The 25,609-nt window shown below is 34.0% G+C and overlaps 1 protein-coding gene across 1 annotated transcript; it reads left to right on the forward strand.

The window, feature by feature from the left end:
• Positions 1–1,419: 1,419 nt before the first annotated feature.
• On the forward strand, positions 1,420–13,257 carry INHBA (inhibin subunit beta A; the record flags this gene model as incomplete). Its single annotated transcript, XM_083379122.1, has 2 exons — positions 1,420–1,822; positions 12,392–13,257. The coding sequence occupies exons 1-2, from the start codon at positions 1,435–1,437 to the stop codon at positions 13,255–13,257; spliced, it is 1,254 nt and encodes a 417-aa protein (XP_083235248.1). The 5' UTR covers positions 1,420–1,434.
• Between the last annotated feature and the right edge of the window lie 12,352 nt (positions 13,258–25,609).

Here is a 25,609-nt window from a genome sequence, read left to right on the forward strand (position 1 = left end):
AATATGTGAACAACCGGTTCTTTGTGTGGATGCCATTTCCAGAAGTCTATTCTGGACCTGGGCAACAAAAAATTAGCTACTGGTTCTGAAATGGTGCAAACTGGCTGAATCCCACCTCTGCCTTTAGTATATTTATTTCATTAACAATGTATTTGTGCTATTATTGTCCCTCAGATTCTTTACTTGTCTTGGAGATCATAGAGCCTATTCTGTTATTCATTCCAAAAGACTAAAACTTAAGTTACAATGTAAGAAAAATATGAAAAGTGGTAAATTCATAGGTAGAGCTATATGATTTATGATTAAAGTAATTAAAAACTTGCATTAAGATAAATTAAATGGAAGGAGAAAAAAACAAGTGAGGTCTCAAACATGGTTTATTATCTGACCAAAATAAAACAAAGATTTTGAAATATCATCCTTGCCTCAATACAACCTTACAGCCACAGAAATTAATGGCAATCCATTTACAGTAAGCAAATATTTGTCACTTAATAAAGCAATATCTTTTTAAAAAAATCACAGGATTCCAATATGTGGTATCAGAAAAAAAGAGAATTTTCCATTAAGTCAAGTGAAAAGGATACACTTTTAATAATATGACTTTGTCAACTTGTTAAAGTTTCCAACTTTAGTCATTTTTAGGTCAGTTCTCTCCAAGCCATAAGCATGGATTAATCTTAAAAGTGTTGCAATGGATGAGAAAGGACTTCAAGATTTAGCAGCAGTCCACAGATTATTGTGGACAGAACCTGAAGTAGGAAGCAGTTGGACTTTTCTGAACATCTCCTTTGTGTGCTGTTCAGATGTATTCCAAGGCTATCAATAAATAACCTTCTCATTTCAGTTTTACCCTATTAAATTAGCCTGAGGGACTCTGTGAAAAAGATTTCGAAAAGGAAAAACTTAGAGATGTCTAATTGGGGGGGGGTGTAAAGGGGGGAGAGTCAGGAAAGCACCAGGCAACTATGGGGAAAAAAAGTTATTTCAAAGGCAAAAGTGGCAGATCATAAGCCAGAGTGCCAATATAAATGAGAAATATTGCTAGAGTGCAATGAGCATAAGGAAGGCTTAAGCTGTTCCTCCGCCTTCTCAATCAGAGCTTTACTCATAGACAAAACTCCCTCCCTCTCTCATTCAACTCACTTAGGCTGTCCTCCTCCCTCATTTCTCTCTGCCTATTTCTCAGCGTGTGCTTTGCCTACAGCGCGACAGAGTCAGACTCCTCTCACTGACAGTCAAAGACATCATTTGCACTTAGTGAATTCAGAGAGGGATCTTCCAAACCAAACTTCACAGAAAACTTTTTGTTCTTCCTGAAGAGAAAAGAGGAAGCAGAAGGGGGAAAAAATCCAACTGGGTGAAGAAGTAACTGTGGCGGAAGAAAAGCCTTGCCTTTTTAAAAAAGGAATCACAACAACTTTTGCTGCAAGGATGCCTTTGCTTCTGACTAGAGGATTGGTACTGTTATTTTGCTGGATTATACTGCAAAGTTCCCCAACTTCAGGATCGGATGGGCACAATGTAGTTTCTGATTGTCCATCCTGTGCCCTTGGCACCCTTTCCAAGAATGTGCCCAGCTCCCAGCCTGAGATGGTGGAAGCTGTAAAGAAGCATATCCTGAACATGTTGCACTTGAGAGACAGACCTAACATCACTCAGTCAGTGCCCAAAGCTGCACTTTTAAATGCTATCAAGAAACTCCATGTCGGAAAAGTGAGAGAGGATGGCAATGTAGAAATAGAGAATGACATTGGAAGAAGAACAGAAAAGAATGAACTGATGGAGCAAACTTCTGAGATCATAACGTTTGCAGAATCAGGTGGGTGCTATTGGAAGTGGGGTGGAGAGGGAAGCACAATGTTGTTAGAATTGCAATTAACTTTTCTTTGTAATTGTTATATTCTAGATGAGGTGGTCGGAAAGTAGAGGGCAAAAGTGTGAAGGAATGTGAATCCCTAGTATTCAGATTTGATTGCAGATATTTTATTTATACTCACCAAACTAGCCAATAAGTGAAGTACAAACATCTAACCTCTTGGATTTGATATTAAGAAGTAGGAACTTCCTTCCCTACTTGAGAAAAGAACCGATCAGTTCTAACCAGAATGGGGTAGTAAATAAGCAAATGATGTAAGTGAAGAAAAACAGCTACAATCAGCTTCTGAATCAACTCACTGTAAAATCTGTCAAGATGAGGACAAATATTTGTTGCACAGTTCCTAGCAAATGTTCAGGGCAGTAAAAGTGTTAACAGCTACTGTCAGAAAACCTAGTACTAAGTGGCACAAATAGCTGTAGGCAATCCAAATTGTAATGCTGACTTTTGCACAGTGGGGGAAAAAACAAAGCAAAGAAAATGGTACTCCTAAGAGTTCTCTGCCAAAGAGTGCAACTTTGATGGGGTGCCTTTCCAACTACTTATTTTTTTAAAAAATGTATAACACTGTCCTACAGTGTTCAACTCATTTTCCACTCCTGCAAACAGGTAATTATTTGAGTGGCTATTAAATGATAAATACAGACTTTATCATTCAATGTATGAATTATCTTCAGTGTTTAGCTTTTGTACACACACACACACAAACACACACACACACAGAGAGAGAGAGAGGGAGGGAGGGAGAGAGAGGGAGAGAGAGAGAGAGGGAGGGAGAGAGAGGGAGAGAGAGAGAGAGAGAGCCTGTGCCCAAACTGCTATACATTCAGACTTACCAATAATAAGAGATTAAAGAATCACAACTTAAAACTTTCTGGAAATTAATGCTGTTCTCTAGTGAAAGCATTTTTCAGTGATGCCAAAGCAGCTTGCAAGGAATCTCATTGTTTTGCTTAGCTCAACATATGGTGGTAAAAATACGCATAGGCACACTGAGCATTTTTGTTTAAAAGTTTGCTGGAGCAATATAAACAATTAAGACAACTCTCTCAGAGTTTCCAGTTCTGAAAACCTGTTGACTCAGATGCTCTGTTTGCAGAAAAAGATATGCAGAAAAGTGTGTATGGTTTAACAGCAGACATTCCTGCTGCTAAATGGCATGAATTCCCACTGTATGGTTATCCTTGGAATATATGTCAGAGTAGCACTTACCAAACTGCAACTCCCCCCCACTCCACCCTGGCTTGCTCGAGAAGGGTTTGCTATGAAGCAAAGAAAAATGACTCATTCTCTCCTTTTAAAAGATAGTTGGAAGTGATTTAATTCCAGTGGCTTTACTCTATGAAGCAGTAAACAGTCAGAAGCAGGGAAATTGATAGACCATCTGATGGGCAGACACTGCATCCAGTTTACCACAGAACTCTTTCTAAGACAGATGGAATGAACTGTGGTTTCTCAACATTGTGTGAGTTCTAGAGGTTTGTACTGTTTCTGCTTAAAACAGGCTCCAAAGGCAACTGTGACACGCTTCAACTGTGGTGTGCAGCCCAATTGGCTTAGAGAATCACATGATTAATATTTGCTATGCCATTGCCCAAAAAGTAGCCAATAGGCCAGCAACTCATTATTTCTTTCAACGAGAACTTATAAATATTCAAACTACTGTGATTATAATTATGACAATATTATATTTGTCATGTTATCAGTACTGACTAGAGTTCAGTATAGCAAAAGCAGGAAAACAAACAAAAAATCCTGAACTCTCCTGAAATATATGTTCTTCTATTCAGACTATAGAACATAACTTACTTCAGGCATAAAGACCTTCCTCAAGATCATTTCTCTTTCTTCACTAGTTTATTCCATGCTGAAATGTGAAGGTCAAGAAAAGTTTGATTGCACAAAACAATATTGCATAATATTCAATTTATATGCTGATTATAGACCTCTTGTGGTTATCAGGTATCTTTTTAGATCTTATTCTGAAAAAGACAAGAAACAACGCTTTGCATGTTATCATAAAGGACATTTATAGAATAGGATGTTATCTGCCTTAGGTTATATTTCAAAACTAATTGAACAAAATATGAGAAATATTCTTTACCAGTATTTTGCTTATTGTTCTTGAAAGCAATTATCTTTTCAATGGAACAGTAGAGAATAAATGAAAATAAACAGAAACATATCTTCAGTTTTGTCAAGCTTAAACTATGAAAAAATTGTAGTTTGTTTTCTTTTTTAATTTTTGAAAGCAACTTAATTTAATAAAATTAACTCATTGGTTTCAAAAGTTATGAAATTAACCTGCTCGGTATTCTGAGAAAGTTTCTAGGTTATAGTTTATAGAGCTCTCATAAGGACACACGCATTCTTTCTGAATTGAGACTAAGATAATTTGAAAGGGGAAAAACAATAAAAGCCTCAGTGGCAGCTTTCTAGATGAAATAAGAAATGGACAATTCCAAAGACTGATGTACTAAACACATATCAAACTACAGTTGTTCTCAGACTCAAGAGATCAGGCAAATTCTTGGCAGGTGCTGCTGACAATCCAGATTACCTTTTGTTAAACTAACAGTAACAAATAAATAGCAGGAAAAATGGTAATTTAACATGGCATTACAATTACTACATTTATTCTAACACAATTAACAAAAGGTATTTGAAAAATACATAAAGCTTTTTCACTAGTAAGACTAGATTTACAGTTGGCTAAAATGCTTGTACTTTTAAATTACCTTTGGGAAACAAGAATGAATATTACTGTACTTATCAAGAATGTCACAAAAATGAATATTGCTGCAATAAGCTGTGGTAATCTAGTTAACACCCTAAATTTTACAGTCAGATGACTAATAGCTACTGGACTGTGTTATATACTGTTTGATTTATAAGAAGCTGTTGGTAATTATAAAGTAAGGAATCAAGCTACAATTCAGGAGACTGAGTTTTAGTCCTGCCTTGGGCACAAATCCAGTTAGATGACTTTGGGCTGGTCACTTTCTGTCAGCTCTAGAAATGGCAAATCACTTCTGAAAAGAAAAAAAAGAAAAACACCTGTGGGGGAGATATGACTGAACAGGAAAAAAAAATGGTAATTCAGCAAACAATTTTTAAAAAATTGTAAATAATGTTGATATTCTAGTGATAATGATCATCAAGTAATCAGGAATAAATGGAAACTGTAACCAAATTTATATCAAGTTTTGCCTGAACCTGAGCAGGTTTACTAAAAATAAATGTCTTAATGTTGTCTTATGTATATTTTCCACTTCCTTGACATCTGACAGCAAATCTCCACAAAAGAAAATTTAATGATCTTTAAAATAAATTTGCAATAAAGTATTGAAAGGAGACAATTTACTAGGTTTTCAGATTCATTCATTAAAAAAAAGGATTGCCAGTAGTTCAATTTTTGTACTGAAGACATAAAAGCAATTAACCACAAGAGGGCGAACTTTAAGGTTACTCCCCCCCCCTTTTTTTTCCCATTTCATTCAAATTAACCTAGCTTCAAGTTTCTTTTTTTAAATCTTACAGGCTCTAGAAGAGAAATTTTGCAGGGCTTTTTGCTCTCTGCTGCTTCTTTTTCTTGTATTTTTCATCTAGAAAAATTGGAGAATTTCTTCAGTGATGAACTACTGAAGAATATGATCTTCAGAAACAAAGCAAAGACAAATGGGGAAAGGAAAAGGGATGGGGGAGGAGGGGCAGAAGAGAGAAAGAGAATACTCAGAAGCTAAAAGCTAGCTATTATTAAAGAAAAAAAATTGGTGGTGTCATTCTTTTTTTTGAAGGCCATCTGATGAGTTTAAATTAGCCAACATGGCCTGAAGTGGATACTTGGTAAGGAAGGCTGGATTATAAATCTTGACTATTTTGCTTCTTTTTGCAAGTTGGATGTTTGCTTTTGGCCCATTCTCTTTTGGAAAAAACAATATGCCTTGTTTATGATAGTTAAATTTCAGGTGGAGTGATAAGCTAAATAAAGTTGGAAATATTCTTTCAATCTGAAATTCTTTCAGTCTGGGAAAGAATGACAGAAGCAAAGAAAGGTATTGATGAAGGAGACTAAGAGACAGTAATCGTAAGTACTTTAAAGGAATACCCATGGCAGCTGAAATTATATGTGAACAAGATGCTGTGTTCCTATACGAATACGTTGTTGTAGATTAATGGTAACTGCATCAGTACATTTTGCCTCTGGGAGACTTTCCTGTTTCCTTCAGTTTTTACATGTTTTTTTACTGCTTGACAGTGGGAAAGGATTTATCTTGAGGTGAATTTGCTTTGCAGTGCAGAAGGAACTTTCTCCTTTTTTTAAAAAAAAAAAAGTGAGTTTTGAGTTAAGTCTTTGATTATTCTGGATTTCTTGTTTTGAGGCAAGTTGCAGCAGTGATTCCCTGACCCTCATTCAGTTAACATTAATTACCAGTTTGTGATATGTACAAACATACGTCCTGAAGAAGCATTAGGGCCTGAGACTGGGTCTCTCACTACTTCTCTGACCATTCTCAGTTTAGCTTTTCCAATGAATTGGGAAGGATATTAAATAAATTAAATAAAATGAATCAGTTCATCACTACTGCAACTTGCCTCAATACGAGAAATCCAGGCTGATTGAAGGTTTGACCAAATGATTTTTTTGGTCCAAGGCATTTTGAGAATTTTGTCAATTTCAGTTTTAGTCATTTAAAGCTCCAAATGAATCTGGATGTGATTCAGATGGATTTTGGATATTCAGTGAATCAAATTAATGGGTGGACTTGACTCATTTCACACCCATGCAACTAAAATTAATTGGAAAGCTAATTACAACTAAGTTAAGACTATAGTTACAAACAGGCTTGCTAGAGAATCATCTTGAACTCAGTGGGATTTCTTCCCCAAAATGCATTCAATTATTTTCTTTATTAATTCAATATTTTGGACCCAATGTCTTATGCATGGAATTATACTATTATGAAATATTTTCCATTGATTCCCTTGCTAGTTGAAGTATCCTTGTACACAATCTACTGAAGAGGTTGGGTGTCTTTCAAGAGAAAACAAAAATTTGCCAAAAATCAAGCTCCTCCTTGAATTTACCAGTTCTTTGCAAATGGAAGGAACATTTCCATGTATTAGTAGGAATATTTTGCACTCAAGTCAATGGGATTTAAATATGGTTCCTTACCAAATAAGTGTTTTTAGATGTAATTGATCTCTTTGGTAAATACTCAAAGACTAGCACAATAATTAGTTTTGTTGTAACCTAATGATATTATGCAGTGTTCTCAATATGAACAACCTACATATTTAATTTCTGTGATTTGTTTTTTAAAAAAAACTGCAAAGGGACTTTAGGAAATACTTCTCTATCACAAGACAAGAAGACATGAGGACAATTCTTAGAATTTTAGGTAGCCTATCTAGATTTTTTTTAAAAAAAACTGTTCAGGATTTGGAAAAAAAATGTGAAAGGTAATGAAGAAGGGTATTATGCAATCACTTTTCAAAAATAGCAACTGTGAACAATAAACAGGTTTCAGGCTGAGTATCTGTGTCTGCTGATAGTATTGTGCTTCTTATTTACTTTCTTATTTGTGAGTTGAACTTTTAAAGCCACAGCAGGGAGAAGTAAGATTTTTAAGTGCCAGTTGGACATCTCATGCTTCTGGCTATACTATATTTCCCCCAAGACTGTATGAAATGACAAATGGTATGTTAATATTCTGTAAATTGTCTGAATCCACATGTTTATTTCCTTTACTGACTGTTTTGTTAGAAAAATTCATAGCGATAGAGCTTCGGATGATATTGACTGAATTAATTTTCTTCTTGCATAGAGATTCAAGACTATTGGCACTCAAAAATATAGCAAAATGTTAGCAATTCACATTGCAGCACGGGTGTCAAATTTGTTCATGTCACATGATGTATCGTGATGCTTTTTGCCATTGCAGAGCCATGGTGGGCGTGGCCTGCATGTCATATACCTGGCCCATGGGCCATCAGTTTGTTACTCCTGCATTACAGCAATATTCAAAACAATATCGGGTGGAAGATATAACATTAGTTGTGCACCATATGAACTGGGCATAATAACAAATGGTACTTCATAAGAATGTAAGGATGGTCTTGGAATGCAGGAACAATTATGTTAATAAAAGAGTTTCTATTAAACTAAGTGCATGGAAACACACTTGCCTTTTCCTACATGAGTGAATGATTAATTTATCTCTCAGGCCTCAAGATTTAGGAAAAATATTTAGATGTACATTTGGGGACATAAGCAAGATAAGATCAAAACCTGTTCCTGATACTGGATAGGGTATATTTTTCCATTGAGAGAAGTATGAGTATACCTGGAATCTCTGCCTTAGTGAAAGCTTATAGAATAAATTATACAGTACAGCTCCTAAAGGCCACTACCAGAGATGGGGATATCCTAACTGATAAATATCTACTTTTATTCTGCAAGAAATTAATCACACATTTTTCATTTTTTATAGAAAGTGAAAGGGGGCTTAATCACACTTGCATTTATTACATAGTTATGCACATATCCAAACATGCCCAAATATATGTTAGTATAAATCAAAAGTTTGTTGTACAAAAAATAAAATCATTCACTTACACTACTAAACAGAACAGCTTAAAATTAAGTAGCAGTGAATAATGGAAAAATTAAATAACAGATCTCTTATACTAAATGGCCACTCATTTAAAAGATTTAATATATGTGTAGTAGAAAATTGAGTATTTACAACTAAATTCTAATGGATTCAAGAGTTAGGAACATAGCCATACATCAGGGAAGTATGCTAGCAGGAAGTATAGGTTTCCTAGAAAATAAATTTGATAATTTCTTAACTCTTGGAATATTTTGAAATGTATTAAATAGCCTTCATTTTTAAATAATTTGCATGGTACAGAAATTTCAATTTTTTATTAAGCAAAATAATTAAAATTCATGCTGGAAAACATGAATGATTTCTTTCTCCTTTTTATAAATGATTATTGAGAATTTTAATTACAGTTGTAAAAATAAACAGAGAAAGAGAAAGGAATGGAAAGAAAGATTAAAAAGTACACGAAAAATGAAAAGAAAAAATATCTCTTTATCCCATGTCCCATCCCTTATCTATTAGCAAATCCATAAAACATCAATTTGCTAATCCTGGTACTAGCAAAAAAACAAACCCATAAACAATTGTCAGAACCTTACACATGATTAATGATTTCCATAGAAGGTTTTAACACAAAGAAGATATTTCTAAAATAACTTTTTTTCTACTCAGGGCCTTCAAAATCCTCACTTCAGAACTTTCTATAAGTTTTCTGTGGCAAATAACTTTTTCTATCACCTTCCCACTTGACATACATATATACATGCCTTACCCTTGAATATATTTTTCTATATATTGTGGACAATGGAAAATAATGGTCAGAGTTTCAGTGTAATTTCTGACATTATGATAGCCAAAAAAAGTGTAAAAAGAACTATTTCTGTTTCTATTATTGTATACACTTTGAAGAAACTCTTTTCTCATTGGAAAACTGCCTCTGCATCTGCTCTTCCAATTTAGCTGTGATTCTGAAAAATTATTTATATATCCAGATCCATAATGATAAAGCTTAGCTCTTAGTGTTGTTGTGTTTTATTGTACTTGTTTTACGTGATTTCAGTATGAGCTTGTTTTGGCACAATGTTCACTTAGTTCTTACAGTAAACCTATCACAAGCTGTTTTTTATTAGCTGATTTGTTGCAAAGCCTGATGCTAATTTAAGGCCAAGAGGAAGTGGCTGATCCAAGATCACCCATCTGGCTTCATGCTTGAGGGTAAACTAGAATCTTGCTCTCCTCACTTTTAATCCATCACCTTAACTTAGCTCCTGGATAATAATTTCTACACGTTTCAGTGTGCTATCAAGTTGGTGTTGATGCTTAGCAATCATATTGATGGATTTTCTTGATAATAATCTCTCCTCTATCCTGGTCCTTCAGTCTTCTGCCTATTCAGAAGAGAATTCAATTTTTCTTCAGAATTTCATTCATGTCAAAAGTGCACTTGCCACCATGAATACGGAACATAAAGTCTCACGATTGTGTCTTTTTCATAGCCACATAGAATTGATATGTAATAAACAGGTTTAACATGACAGTTCAGTAGTTGTACTCTATTAGGATTAGGAAGATAGTAATGCAAATAAGACAAAATTAGATGCTAATTCAATTCTTAGTGTATACTTCATTTTGCTTTCTTTATATAGCTGCTGTGTTAACTCAAGATGTTAAATCTATCTTCCTCTTTTAGCCAATCAGATAAAGACTGAAATGGGAAAGATACCTCCCTATTTGATTGTTTAGGTCATTCCAAAGGAAAATGTTGACATTCCAGCAAGTTCATGTCATAATCTAACTGTATTTATATATTTATTCTCATTGTATTTTTAAAAATATTATATTAATTTCTATTACAAGATATTTTATAGTTCTGTCAGATTAAGTGTTAAATATATCTTTTTTGACTGAAATTTATAAACTTAGGTTAAAAAAAAAGCCCCTCTTGTTTAAAAATACCATTTTTCATAGCAAAGCTACTTTTGGAGAATTATTGTCCTGAATTAAGGGAAGATTTTATTTTTGCTTCAAATGAGGCAGTATTGTCCAGAGATATCTGTTAAATCTGACTGTTTTGTCAAAGTAATGAAGAAAGTATTGCAGTGTTGCACTGAAAGTTCTGCCTGTTATACACATGAAAAAACAATGCGAAAAGGGAAGAGTTAGTGTCACAATGACATGGCATTCATTTCTTCATTTGCCTTTGTCTTCTATGCAATCTGGTTTTGATTTGCAAAACATACTGTGAAATTTCAGTCCAGTTTTATTTATGTGTTGATGTGGTAAGTAGTGCCATTCAGCCATATAATTATAGATGCCCAGTTATGTGAATATATATTAGCAGCTTCTGTCCTCTTTTATAATACAAGGTGGACATCAAAGCTGATCATTTGCATATACATTTCTTTCACTGAAATGGTGGAAATAAATTCCACTTTGCATTCGATCACTTGTGTGTTCTTAAATAATCTGTTGAATCACAGTTTAGATTTACAGGTACTGTACTCCTTAAAAGTCATACAAATATTTTGCAAGGAATACATCTGATGATAGCTTGACTTTCAGACGATGAGAGGATATACTTGCATTGCTATAGAAAGCAATGCAAATCATTACATATTTTTTAAAAAGGGATCTTATCCTGCTTTTTGGTAGGAGATGTTCTCTGAGATATTTAAGTGTAATCAGTAGAAGAAGTAGGCATTGTCCACAGGTTTACAACAGAAATAATGGAACAAAGAAAGCACTTCCACAGAACAATTCTTCAAGTTAAATACATTTTGATACATATGTTTTTAATTGGTTAAATAAAAATAACCATAATTGCAAGTTAATAAGGTAGTGGCAAAGAAAAGTGTACTGGAATAATGGACTCTTGAGGGATCAGATAAATGTGCTATATTTCCTCAAAAGTTCAAGAACGTTTTCTGCCACATTTCCATTTTAAGGATGTCAGTGGTGTACCTGTGTTATAACACTAGAAAAAGTACCTTAGGTCTAAATGAGAAAACCTGAGATTATGAGATCAAGACAGTGTTGTATTGAATTTTGTATTAAATATTTCATTCTGGAAACAATTATAACCATCCAAGCACCAATTTTTACTAGCATTTCTGGAGAACATTGGTTTTCAAGAAAAATTAGATGGTTGAATACAGGTCTGAACTAAGGAAGATAAAAGACTTATGTATTAAATTACTAACTACCTATATGTTGGATGTGAACAAACTATCATATCTCAAATCTTAGTAATTCATATAGAAGTGCAAAGATATCTACTACAGAGATATATATATAGATAGATGTATGTATGTATGTATGTGTGTTGTATGTTGTGTGTGTGTTTGTGTGTGTGTGTAAGAGAGAGAGAGACAGAGAGAGAGAGAGAGAGAGAGAGAGAGATCCCCTTGGATTCGTGGCAGAATCCACATAGACTTCCTTCCTTCCTTCCTTCCTTCCTTCCTTCCTTCCTTCCTTCCTTCCTTCCTTCCTTCCTTCCTTCCTTCTCCCATCCTAATCTGCAGATTGAACCATTTTACAACATGTGAAGAAAAACATAATAATACTGTAATTACTCTCCTTAAATGGCCAATATTATAAATATTCAATTCTGGTTTAAAGCATGTGGTATAGAGTTGTTTTAGCAACTTTGAGAGAAATGCTCAAATTGGGTGCAGGTGGGTAAGGGATGCTACATAAACTTTTAGGGCAAGGAATTTTATTCTAGGCCACAACAGTTCTACTATTTATTGCCAATAATAGGGTCAAAGAAAATAAAATCCATAGTTTAAAAGCCAATGCTTTGCTACAGTATTACTTTTTCTCTATTTTTTTTTAAAAACTGTTCTGCTGTTATTAAGTGATTTTCTTTCTTCCTTCCTTCCTTCCTTTATTGATATTGTAGGTCCTGCCAGAAAAATGCTGCATTTTGAAATCTCTAAAGAAGGCAGTGAATTGTCAGTGGTAGCTCAAGCTGATGTGTGGCTTTTCCTCAAAGTATCTAAAGGTAATTGTACCAGAACAAAAGTGACCATTAGACTCTATCAGCAGCAGAAACTGCCAAAGCGCAGCTCTCTACTTGTGGAAGAGGAAAGTGGACGGAAGGGAGGAAAAAGTGAAATTCTCATATCTGAAAAGGTAGTTGACACTCGTAAAAGTACTTGGCACATTTTCCCAGTCTCCAAAAGTGTTCAGGGTCTCTTGGATCAGGGAAAGAATTCCCTGGATGTGCGGGTTACTTGTGACCAGTGTCAAGAAACAGGAGCCAGCCTGGTGTTGATGGGAAAGAGGAAAAAAAGGGGAGAAGCTATGGAAGGTAATGAAAGCACAGGAGAAGAGGAGAAAGAACAATCACATAGGCCCTTCCTAATGATGCTGGCCACGAATTCAGAGGATCGCCACCACAGGCGGCGAAGGCGAGGCCTTGAATGTGATGGAAAAGTCAACATTTGCTGCAAGAAGCACTTCTTTGTTAGCTTCAAAGACATTGGTTGGAATGACTGGATCATTGCCCCACAAGGCTACCATGCCAATTACTGTGAAGGTGATTGTCCCAGTCATATTGCAGGCACATCTAGTTCCACTCTCTCTTTCCATTCCACTGTTATCAATCATTACCGCATGAGAGGCCACAGTCCTTTCTCCAGCCTCAAGTCATGCTGTGTTCCTACCAAACTACGACCAATGTCTATGCTCTATTATGATGATGGGCAAAATATAATAAAAAAAGACATCCAGAATATGATTGTAGAAGAATGTGGGTGCTCATAGGTTATGTGCATTTTGCATATCAACACTTTGGGACAATCTTTTTAACAATTTCAAGAAGACAATTTGAAATAAAAACAGGAAAGACCAAATATTCAACAAAACAGTTACATTTTCAACATAATAGCATCTAGTATTCAAATTAGAGATAAGCAGAAGAAAGAAGAATGACATTGTTTCTAGGGTATGGATGAGGAATGCTCATCAAGGCAATGAAATCTTTATATGCTCTATATTTTATTGCATGGTATTCCACACTTAGCAACAAGGGGAGATATCTTTCTCTACTCAATGTTACCTTTACATTCAAGCCTTGATAATAGCATACCTAAAATACAGCAGTTTGGCTGTTAAATCCAAAATATTATTAAAATTATATCAAAGCCATGTGTATGAACACTACATTCATTCACTGGCACTTTTATTCCCAAGTAGCTACCAAGGACACATTGAGTATGCACGTATGTGATTGTGCAGCTTCCTTATGGCAAGTACAAAAAGCACACATGTGTGTGTGTGTGTGTGTGTATGTGTGTGTGTGTGTGTGTGTGTGTGTATATATATATATATATATATATATATATATATATATATATATATATGACAATTAATATTCTGCACTATTTTTGCAAAAACATTTTTAAAAAGTAGGAAAGAAAAGAAAGAAAGAAAGAAAGAAAGAAAGAAAGAAAGAAAGAAAGAAAGAAAATACAAAGTTACATTTCGTAAAGGTGCTTATGACATTAGAACTATGCAACCAAGTTGATTTGAAATTTTATCTGAAAGAGAGAGAAAGAAAGAAAAAAAACCCCCAGACTTAAAAAAACAATGGAAGTACCATTAATTTTGTTCTTCAATGAAAGATACTTGAATGGAACATGTTTGTCCAGTTAATGGGCCAACATTTCTATATTTTGTAAAAATGAGAAAAAAGTTTTTTTTAAAAAAGATTGTTTACTATTTGCACTACAAACCATGTTCAACCTGTCTTCTAACCTTTATTTAACTAGTAATTTGGGGAGGGATTTGGTTGGGTTGGAAGGGAATTGAAAGCTGCACTTATTGTGAGCTATATAAGAACTGCTACAGCACACAAAATAGTTATTTTTATTGTAATATTTTATACCTTAAAAATGTACACCAAAGACATTTGTGTGAGCCTCTAAACAATCTGTTTTAAACTAATACTATCTATAGGTTAGGATCTGATTTAAGGGTCATTAGTGAGGCTGGTTGAATTCAAACAATTGTAGATGATTTTTGGATGAATCTGACCATCAGAATTGAAGGGTAGATTTGGCTATTCATTTATAAAGCCCTTAAATTATCCTGGGAACTTTAAATTAAAAACTGAATTTTAGAATACTGCAGTTGTGAATTCTTCATATGTACAACAGCTGTACATTATTGAAAAACAACACAATAGAAGGTTGTAATCATATTTGTATATGTATGTGTATATACAGCTTAAGCACTTCAGGCAAGTCTTTTAATGTTCTTAAAAATAATGTTTGTGTGCCAAGCACAGTGTCTTATTTTTGCCCCTATTTAAAATTATATCACTCTATATAAAACCTCCAATGTAATGATAGACCAATCTGATCTTGCATCTTTCTTCAGTTGTAAATTTCAACTTCAAGATAGCAGGATCCACTACTCTTGAATAGTTTAAATCTATGTAGCAATTAATGGACAATGGTTATGAATACTAGTGATTACATGTGTTCATTTGAAAGTGTGAAAAACAAGAAGAGAGTGGCAAATGAATAAGAATATTTGTGTACTGCTTGGTCATCTTGCATAATTTCTGAGTTATACTGGAGAAAATGTCTCGGCAGACAATGCCAGACAAGTAATCTGCTCATTGTCTTGCCAATGTATTATTCTCCACATAGGAACTATTTCATAACCTGACAATATAGAAGATTTATTTGTCAGCAAATTATAAAATGCCTCTGAACAATCTGCCATCATGGGCATGCTTTGTAGATTACCTATTTTGGTCAATGCAGAGTATTTGTCCAGATATCTAGCAAGTGTAAATCCCAAAATTCCAGGCAGCATGATTAAAAGCATCTAAGTAGGTGAAGTTTGAGTACAGAAATGGTAAAAATTCCAGAATACAGTGGAGTTGCACATTTTTATATGATTGCAAAGAATAACTGATGCTGATGCATATTCATCAGGAAACTTGCATTAAACCTGGTATGTGAGAAAGTAAAAGAGTTCTGTTAAGAGTAATGTTTTCTATTACCAGTTTGGGATGGAATATGCTCAGAAATTTGAACTCATATTTCCCCTCTATCTGGCACTACTTAAATGCATTCCTTTTATAGCACAGATAGAATCCATTTGTGCTAACAGACCTAGTAATACAGTACTTTGAAGGCAAGAAGGATAAGACAGCAGTACTGCCTTTCATTTTTTGGTTAGCCAAATCTTAGCAGCTGTAATCCAATGTATTGAACTTTATATCTGCAGATAAGCTGGCTACACTACCACTTTAAAAACCTAATAGCAATTAGAAAAAGATGATGTTCGAAATCTTTATTCCTTAGGTGAAAAATCACAAATAGTAATAATAGCTGTGCCACTGATTGAGAATTGATTGTTGTAGTCAGGAAGGGATATGGTTGGGAATCACACATATGAAGTCAAGATATAGTCTAGCTTGACTTCATGAAGTCTCTCAGATAGTGGGATATGGGACAGAGAAATGAATCCTTTCTGTCATACATTTTAGTAAAGCATAAAAATTATCATCCTGGCTGATAAGGAGAGGTCCATGGATGAAACATTAAGTAATAAGTTTTATGTTGCATTGGTGGTTGCTTCAAGAAGTGTGACAATGTTATGAGTTTGTCTGAGCAGCTGAATTTACATATATGTGTTAACAAGATAGAAAATAAAGGGGGGCAGTGTTTTACATCTTTCAGTAAAAATCAAAGTATTTGCTTGGAGATAAATCAAATTTAATTCACAATACATAGCCTCCATAATGTAACTAGTCTAGTATACATTTATGTAGGTTTTAAAACTTCTATTTTATAGAAATAAAATACATTTCCTATTTAAAATGTGCATAGGTGTTTTTCCAAATAATACAAAAAGAAAATGTAAGTAAATTATTTGTTTATGCAGAAAAAAGAATATTCACTAGTGATTTTGGGAGGCAACAAAATCTTTAAGGGGAAGTGTTTAAAGTGATGTAATTGGAAACACTCAATTGACTGTTGTGTAGAAGATATTTTTTATGGCCTATTAGTTACATGTGGAGTATCCAAGGTTATTGGAAATTTCAGCTATATAAAGGTGAAATTAAGCAGAGGTTATTTGTACCTTAAAGCTTTGACATTTGAAGCAGCTACATTTAATCAAACATCTCCTTTTTTTCTGAAGTAACTCCACCTTCTCTCACAGACTAAACCAAGCCATTCATAATAAATTCTAGGACATTTAACTTGTATAAGCAGCTAGAAAGACCTCAGCTCTCTAGGAATGAGGCACAATCTTATAAATGCCCACTCTAAAGTAAGTTCTAATTAAAGACAAAAATGTTAACAGAATAATAGAAGAGTTCACACCTGAAGAAAAATTGGAAAGGGAAAATAGGGAGGTTAGCAAATATAAAAGTATAATTGTTTTGTACCCTGAGCAAATGACTTTCAGACAAACCTGTAGCACAGGATGATTGTGAAATAAATAAAATTAGATATGAAATTGTTTTTAAAGCAGTAATTATAGTAACAACCATAGGAGCACATCCAGTAGTAATAAACAGATCTTTTATTAGTTAATCATATGCTTATCATTATTGGCATGGACAACAGCACTGACCATTTCATGCTAGCAGAAAATAAGTGTATATTAATCTTTTTTACAAGATATTTTTAGAAATCCAATTCTATTTTTACTGAATGCAACTGCTCCATCCGTCCTTTCTAAAATGCTAGCTGGCTTTCATATTCAGAAATATGCCTCTGTGATCTTTCAATCAATTCTAATCTATTTATTTACACTTTTCAAGTGGATGGGGAAAAACAAGTTAACAAAAGTGGCTTATAAAAACACACACTGGAAAGAGTGGGAGGTATATAAATTAATGAACAAATATGTCTTATCTCATTCCAATTGTGTCCATATATATGTATACTTTGTTTTGAAGTTGCTTATTCTTTAATTTCTACAGTCATTGTTTTTTAACTTATGTTATTTAAAGCATAAAGAGTAAAGTGAACTGCTTCATCCTCAGAATAGAGATTGAAATTGCTATCCTTTTTGATTACCGTAGTTTTTCAAGACTCAGCTACCTTGGCAAAGAAAAAAGAAAGATAAAAATACGAATTAAGAATTTTTTAAAAAGATGCTCCTTTTCTTTCGCTAGCTTTATTAGGAAAAAACAATACCAGATGCTAACAATATCTTAGGGGTTATGAAGGGATAAAGCATTGGCCTTTGACTTTTGTAAGGTGTGGTGTCTACTGCATATTCCTTTTCTCATCTTGCCTGGGAATTCTCTTGCTCTCATTTTAGGAGCTAAATATGAAAATTAGGGTTTTTGCCAGTTATAGTTTAATATTAAGCATTAAAAGAAAATAATTTTTTGTATCATTTTTCAGATGAAAAAGGGAGAGTGCCTGAGCCTTGACTATGCTAGAGCGACTCATTCATTCAGTTACATTGAAACTGAAATAACTTTAATTATTTAAATTGCATCTGGGTGTCAGTCACAGACCTCATTCTAATGTGCCATTTCAAAATCAATAAAAATTTACTAGTTACCTATTTTTGCTGGTAATACTCTCAAAAATCTATCAATCAGGAATTGTTAACCCCAGTAGCCATAATTTTATATTGGTTTTTGTTCTATTTAAAAATAACTTCTGTTTTACTTTTAAATCTCTAGTCTGTAAGTCATAAAGTCAGTTTCTGATATTCTAAACACTGAACTTCTGTAATTTATAACAGATCAATGTAAAACAGTCAAATTAAAACACTTGTGAATGACATATTTCCCTGAGCAAATGTAATCTACATTTCTATATATCTCACTATTTATTTTTTTAATGAAGTGGTTTTTTGTTGTTAATTTGCAGCTGTTTAATTTTGATTTAAACATGTTAAAGGTAGGTTTTTTAAAATGATAAATATACACACATATCCCAACCCAACAGAAGTCATCAGTGTGTGGAATCTAATATCTGTGTGAAAATTGTCTCTTTGGAATTGGTTCTGCATGTACAGAATGCTGATAAGAAGCAATGCACCTAACCTCAAAATATATCTATCTTAACAGTTTGGTAGCCTGGTCAGCTCTCATAACCTGTATGAGACTGATTCTTAAATATTTTCCTCTTAATCTCTTTCTCCAAGCAGTAGACTTAAAGCACTTAATGTTTTCTCTTTGATACTGGAGAGAAAGTTCCTTTCATAATCAGGTAACATGGGATTCTACAGAGTTCTGAATTGAGGATGTTATGTCTGAGTGTGTATCTATGTGCATGCTTGTGTGTATGTCAGTGTAAAATAAACACATTCACATACACACACATCAACATGTACATGTATACACACAAGGTTATGACATTTTGTTGAATTTGTTAATGTTTTATTGTTATTATTGGGTTACCGTTTTGGCATACTACATGCAGTGCTTTAACCAATGTCCAGTCGGCTAGTGTAATTAAAATTGTTAATTTATATGAGTACATTTCAGCCATGTCATTGTTTTCTTAATATTTATTATGTAGATGAATTGGTATTTTTGCAGTATGTTTTAAGAAGTAACAGTTTGATATGTTCTTATTTGTGTTAGGATTTATTTATTTCATAGCATTCTGTCCAATATTTTATACCTGGAGGCATGCAATTTATATTTTGTACAGTTAGCAAGAAATTTTCATCAACTCCCAATAGTTTCCTAAAATAAAGATATCTTTTGAAAACAAATAAGAATTGCTTTTTATTGGTTTGACTGGAATAATCCATGCACTTTGTCAGACCAATAAATTTCCATTTTATTGTATGAAAAAAGAGGGGGGGGGAAACTTGTTGATCAAAATCTGATATCCTTCAAGCAAAACTAGATCAAGACTGAGTTTGCTTCACTGAAAATTTTTGTGGCACAATAAAAAAGATTAAAAATGAGTAAAAATGAAATCTACCCTTGTAATGTAAATGATTAAACTATGGTAATGCTGGCATATTTAAGATGTTTAGGACAACAAAATTTATCTTTCTGTTTTAATTTCTTTTTCTTTTTTATATTGTTAGCAAGTCAACAAGTAGAATAAATAAAGGGAATTTCATTTGGTATGAATTGTCCAACTAATGTATAATCTAACACAAAAATTAAGTAAATAATTGAATAGTCAAAAGGAAAGGAAATATTTGAAACATCTCACTGGGTTCCTTTTCATTTATCCACTAATTTAGATGTTCATTTGAAAATATGCATTCATTTCCATCTCACTGTAGTTTTACAGTTTGCAGAATCTTAAGTTTACTTTCCTCCAAGTTTTGAACATCTGTAATGGCAAAGTTCTATAGGTATGACTATATCAAATATAGATATGTCTGGGTTCTGCTTATATGACTAATTTATTCTACAAACATCACTGAATACAAATGGATTCAGTTTCAGGTTTTTGAGAAATTCTGTAATCGCTTGTGGACTTTTCAATACAGATCCATTTTTCTGTTTCACCTTGTCCCACATTCATTTTTTAAACATTTCAGCTTGAGCTCATCCCATTTATTACGAAATCTGTGAATTGTTATTTAAATGGGGTGCATGTAACTCCTATATATATTATTTCTAATGTCCAGTGGGTTTATATGAAAACTCTTAAAGAGAGTGGAATCTCAGATATTGCTAAAGTCCCTTTTTTCCAGAAATCCTTTAAGCCTGGATTGTCATGAAATATAGTTGAGCATCATAAAACATTCAAGATTACAAATTGAATTGTAAATATAGTTTATAATTTATATAATTTGAAATATGTTGTTGGGCCAGATAAGAAACAAACCTTGAACATTTTTCCTGGGTGGTTATTAGGAAAGGAGCAAAAAAAGTTCAACTGCACTTGTTAGATTTCCCCATCTGTAATGTCCCTCTTGCCCAAATTACTATATGTATATGTGAGATAGGAGGGTAGAGTATTGAAATCCTGACATGAACAGCCCTTCTACATATGCCAGGCTCTCAATGTGATTGAAATCCCTTCCAAACTCAACTATAAGTACACATTTTCACAATAGTCACCAATTCCTCTATACCCCATGGTACGATTGAAAACGGATTTCCAACTTTTCACTGAATTTCCCAGTTCTATTTTCTAATATTCCTAATGTTGTAAAGATTCCTAATAAACTCAACAGCCACACAAATCAGTTTATTTCCTAACCCTGCACCATTTCACACCTATTCATTCATATGCTTCTTATCTCAGTTCCATAACTCTTTATATTTTAATCAAAGAAAACACCATATCCAATAATGTGTTTATATAGGGGCTTTAATCTAAAGTCCAAATATTATATACATTAGCTACATTTTAGAAGTCAAAAGTTAAATGCAAAATGCAAAAAATATTTATATTCTGGAATCCTAAATTAGTTGGTATGTTGAAAAATGATGATGGGAAAACTCTTGAGGTCTCTGGGATTGAATGCAAACCTTATTCTTCCACTTCCAAGTCTTCCTTTGAACCTTCTGCTTGCTTATCCTCTCAAATCAGCTTGCAATATTAATAAAAGCAAAAGCTCACAATCGTAACAAATTAATATATAGTGCAATGTAATACATGAAACACAGCTTACAAGCAGGTTTAGCATTGCAAAGGTTTTGCCTTTTTCCCAAATCATGATCATTTGAGTAAAAGTATAATCAGCTTTGTCTTGAGTCAGAATTAGTTCCTAGATCTCTAGGAAGAGATCTCAGAAGTGCCTGGCAATCTGAAAGCATAGCCAACATTTTTCCTGCTAATTTTCTCATATTATATCCCCACTCCTACCCCCATACCTAATTAATTAACCTGATCCTTGACTCACTGAAGCTGAGTTGTTGGATATATGTCAATACAAGCACTCATGAGATTTCAAAGTGTGTCAGATTTTGTTTCTCAGACACTTGTATGTAAGAATTTGATCCTACTGTTTTCCTGCCCATTGATGGTTGAATAGTTTATCCAGAAGTCTTCAGTTCAACACATTCACTAGTTACAAACATATGGTTATGAATGGATACAATTTATTCTGCCTTACTCTGAAATGGCAAAGTCATTTGGCAAAGGAATGGAAAATCTCACAACTACTTTGGAAATCTTGTCAAAAGGTGGGCTATTTGCAGACAAAAAGGAAATTCAGATAGAGAAGTGCTGCCTTTATTAGCTCACAAGAAATCTGTCTGGTGCTTTGTAACAGTAGCAGTGATGAAAGGATGGATTAGTTTATCTATTTTGTCTCTTTCCAAGTGTTGCTTTCTCTTTCATTCTTCCTACTCAAGTGCCATAATGTGGAGTTCTGAAGAAGCTGGCAGACATGATCTCAGAATCACTAAACCATATCTTTCAAAGATCCTGGAGCATGGGGCAATTACTAGCAGACTAGAAAAGTGCTGATGTGGTTACCATCTTCAAAAAAGAAGAAAAAAAATAGATCCTGGATTAATCAGCCTGGCATCAATGTCTGGGAAGATTCTGGAAAAGATAAGCAATGGAAACAACAATGCTATTATTAGAAGCTAGCATGTCAAAAACAGATCAGCCAGACAAATCTTACTTCATTCTTTGATAAAGTGACCAAATTAGTGGATCAGCAAAATGCTATGGACATAGTATACTTGGATTTCAGTAAGGCATTTGCAAAGTATACCACAACCTACTTTTTGGTAAGATTAAAAAAATGTGGGATAAAAAGCATCATCACCCGATGTAACTGGCTGACCAACTACACTCAATGTATTGTCCTCAATGGAACTATATCTATATAGAGCAGGGGTCCCCAACCCCCCGGGTCTGTGGACCAGTACTGGACCATGCATGCCAGCAACTGGTCTGCACAATCAAGGATATCCCCATCCACAGATGCAGGCAGCACACAAAACCATGCCCACTCCTGTCCACAGAAAAACCTCTCTTCCTGTAACCAGTCCCTGGTGCCCAAAAGTTTGAGGACCTCTGATATAGAGGAAAGCATGTAGTGGAGTACTACAAGGTCCTATTTTAAGGCCAGAACTCTTCAATATCTCCATCAATGATTTAAATAAGGGGATAGAAGGGGAACTCATCAAATTTGCAGATGACATCAAGCTGGAGAAAATGGCCAACTATTTAGAATATAGGCTCTAGTTTTGGACAGACTTGACAGGTCTTATGCAATAAAATGCAATTCAGTGGTAAGAATAATACTTTATACTTAGGTAAGAAAAACCAAATGTACAGGTATAAAATAGGTGGTACGTGGCTCATCAGCAGCAAATGTGAATGTGAGAGAATCCTAGTGATTATGAGGCAGCTGCCAAAAAAGCCAATGTAAACAAAGACTGCATCTACAGAAGGATGAAGGTCATGTGAAGTATTAGTAAGACCACCCTAGGAATACTGCATCCAGTTTTGGTCACCACAATTCAAGACAGATGTTGAGACTTTAGAAGAATGCAAAGAAGAGCAACAAAGATGATTAGGGGTTGCAGGCTAAACATATGATGAACCATTGCAGCAATTGGGCATGCCTAGTCTAAAGAAGAGAAGGACTATAGATGACATGATAACAATCTTTCAATATTTGCAGGGCTATCACACAGAAGAGGAGGTCAACCTATTTTCCAAAGTCCCTTAAGGCAGGAGAAGAAATAATGGATTGAAAACTCTCAAGGAGAGATCCAATCTAAAATTAAGGAGAAATTTCTGATTTCTGTTGATATAAGAAACTTGACTGCTCATAATACTTTCCTACTGCTACACTGATTTCATTTTTGGGGGAATCACCATTTTGTAAAATTTTACTCAAACAACTATAAATAAGTAATTTGACTCTATGTCGTAGTGGGATTCAAATATGTGAACAACTGGTTCTGTGTTGATGCCACTTCCGCAAGTCCATTCTGGGCCTGGGCAACAAAAAATTAGATACTGGTTTGCCAAACCAGCTGAATCCCACCACTTACTGTATGCCATGAATTTAACAAAAGCAGACATAAGTTCCTTTAGCTTGTTATTTTTGGCATATTCAGAGAAGTAAACTGCAGAATAGAGGAAGAATCTAAAATGATGTGCAAGTCATTTCGATAAAAATAAAAGTGCTAGATTCAAATATATTTCCTAAGTGAGCTACCCTAGGGATGAGATTTTATCTATGATGCTTCTACTTGTTGTCTATTTAATTCAAGTCTAGTTTCATGGTTACAAATCTAAAGATTGATCAGGGCCTCAATCAGGATAGCAAAGACTTAATCACATACACATTACCTAGTGTCAGTATTCTTAACTAAACTGAGGCATATTTTATCTGCTTAAAACCCTTATCTTCAACTGGGCATTTAATATAACAGATCTGCACATTTTACACAATCTCTGTCAACTTTTAACTTCCATTTTGTTGAATTTTTAAAATATATTTGGTGGTGCAAAATAATAGTTATGCTTTCAGAGAAGAAATGGTTCCCAAAAAGGAATTTATTAACAGACATTTAGTAATGAATATTGGTAGTTGACTCGCCCACTCATATTTCTTTTACAAGAAATGTAGGATTATATTTAAAGCTATTAGCATTTCTCAGAAATGCTTTTTCCATATTATTTAAAATCAAAACAAAACTCTGAATGGAGAGGCAAGATGTTATGATCAGAATCAGGTGGATTTTTTTGTTATATATATTATTCTCAGAATGAAAAATATATGAATTTATTGCATGCAAACTATTCTATATTTGTTTTTTTTAAAGTATTGATTAATTAACTGAATGAATTCCCTGACATATTATAGCCTTGATCGGTAGATAATCAAGTTATTTGAGAAAAACATGTAAGATTGTAACTATGAGACTGCATGACTGTACATTTTATGAGGTAACCAACTTTTTTTTTAGAAAAATAAAATAAAAAATAGCAGTTTTAGATCAAATTAAGCATCTTGAAATCTATATATGATTAATCCAATTCAAAATTGTAATTAGCCATGCTCTCATTCAGCGTTCAAGAGTTTAAAAGTCATCCCAATATTACTAAGTGTGCTGTATATATATCACAATATAGGCAAACTCATCAGTTGAGCATTTTTCAGATAAATACAACTTATATTACAGTAATTTACTCTAAACTTACACAGTGTGAATTTCTATGCCAACACTATATGACAAAACTAACTATAAAAACATTGTATCTAAAATTTTCAAGCATTTTGACTTCTTTATGTTTCAGCTGTGGCTAAGGTCTTTAATTTATTTTAGTTATTTGTGGAACGCGCTCAATTATATTTTGTAAATTGTTCATACAGTGCCAAGAAGTATGCAATGATCTTGTAAATCCAAAGGCGGAATATGTAATAAACTGAAAAAATATAAAATTATGAGGACAGCACAAAAGGCTTAACAGGATGCTGCCTATGCATGGTATCAAAATATGATAAATAAAGCAGATTGATTAACTGATGACTTTTGTTTCACTTCCCATGCTAAATGTGTCTGCTTTATCTGATTTTTTTCCCATTGGCATAAAGGATGGAAATGCCAAGTTGATCCCAAAGAAGCTGCACTTCATCAGCTTCTATGTCTGCTACAAAGGGAGATTTCTGCTGCTCAGTGGAAGAGCAGGCATCTAGAAACCAGGACATTTTCAGAGTCTCAGCAGATGTGCATGACTCTCAGGACACTTTGATCAAAACAGAAACTGCCCTAACAGAAACAGGACCTCTAGTCACCTAAGTGTGAGAAGAAGCAGGAAGCAAGAGTTAGGTTGTCCATAGCTTTCAATTTACTTGATTTAGAAGTTATTGTCCCCCTACTCAGTAGCTGTCCATGTTTTAGGGACTTGATAATCCTGGAAGAATCTGAAGTTTTCTGGCTGCCTGGAAGGCCTGATAAATTCAAATTGTTTCAGGGATTTGGGGCTAGGACTGAGAATTGCAACTGAGTCCTTCTGGATTTAGCATTTATTTTGTACCAGTGTCTTCACTATATAATGTGTAAGATATAATGCCTCCTAAAATTTGGTGATATTATACAAGAAATGTAGAAAGGACTTAACTATCTGTTAAATGAATGTCCAAGCAAAAATGTGCTGTTAATATAAGACAGTGAATGGATTAAGTGGTGTGTGTGTGTGTGTGTGTGTGTGTGTGTGTTTGCTATTGTAAC

Source organism: Vipera ursinii (genome assembly GCF_947247035.1).
Source record: "Vipera ursinii genome assembly, chromosome: Z".
NCBI classification, from domain to species: Eukaryota; Metazoa; Chordata; class Lepidosauria; order Squamata; family Viperidae; genus Vipera; species Vipera ursinii.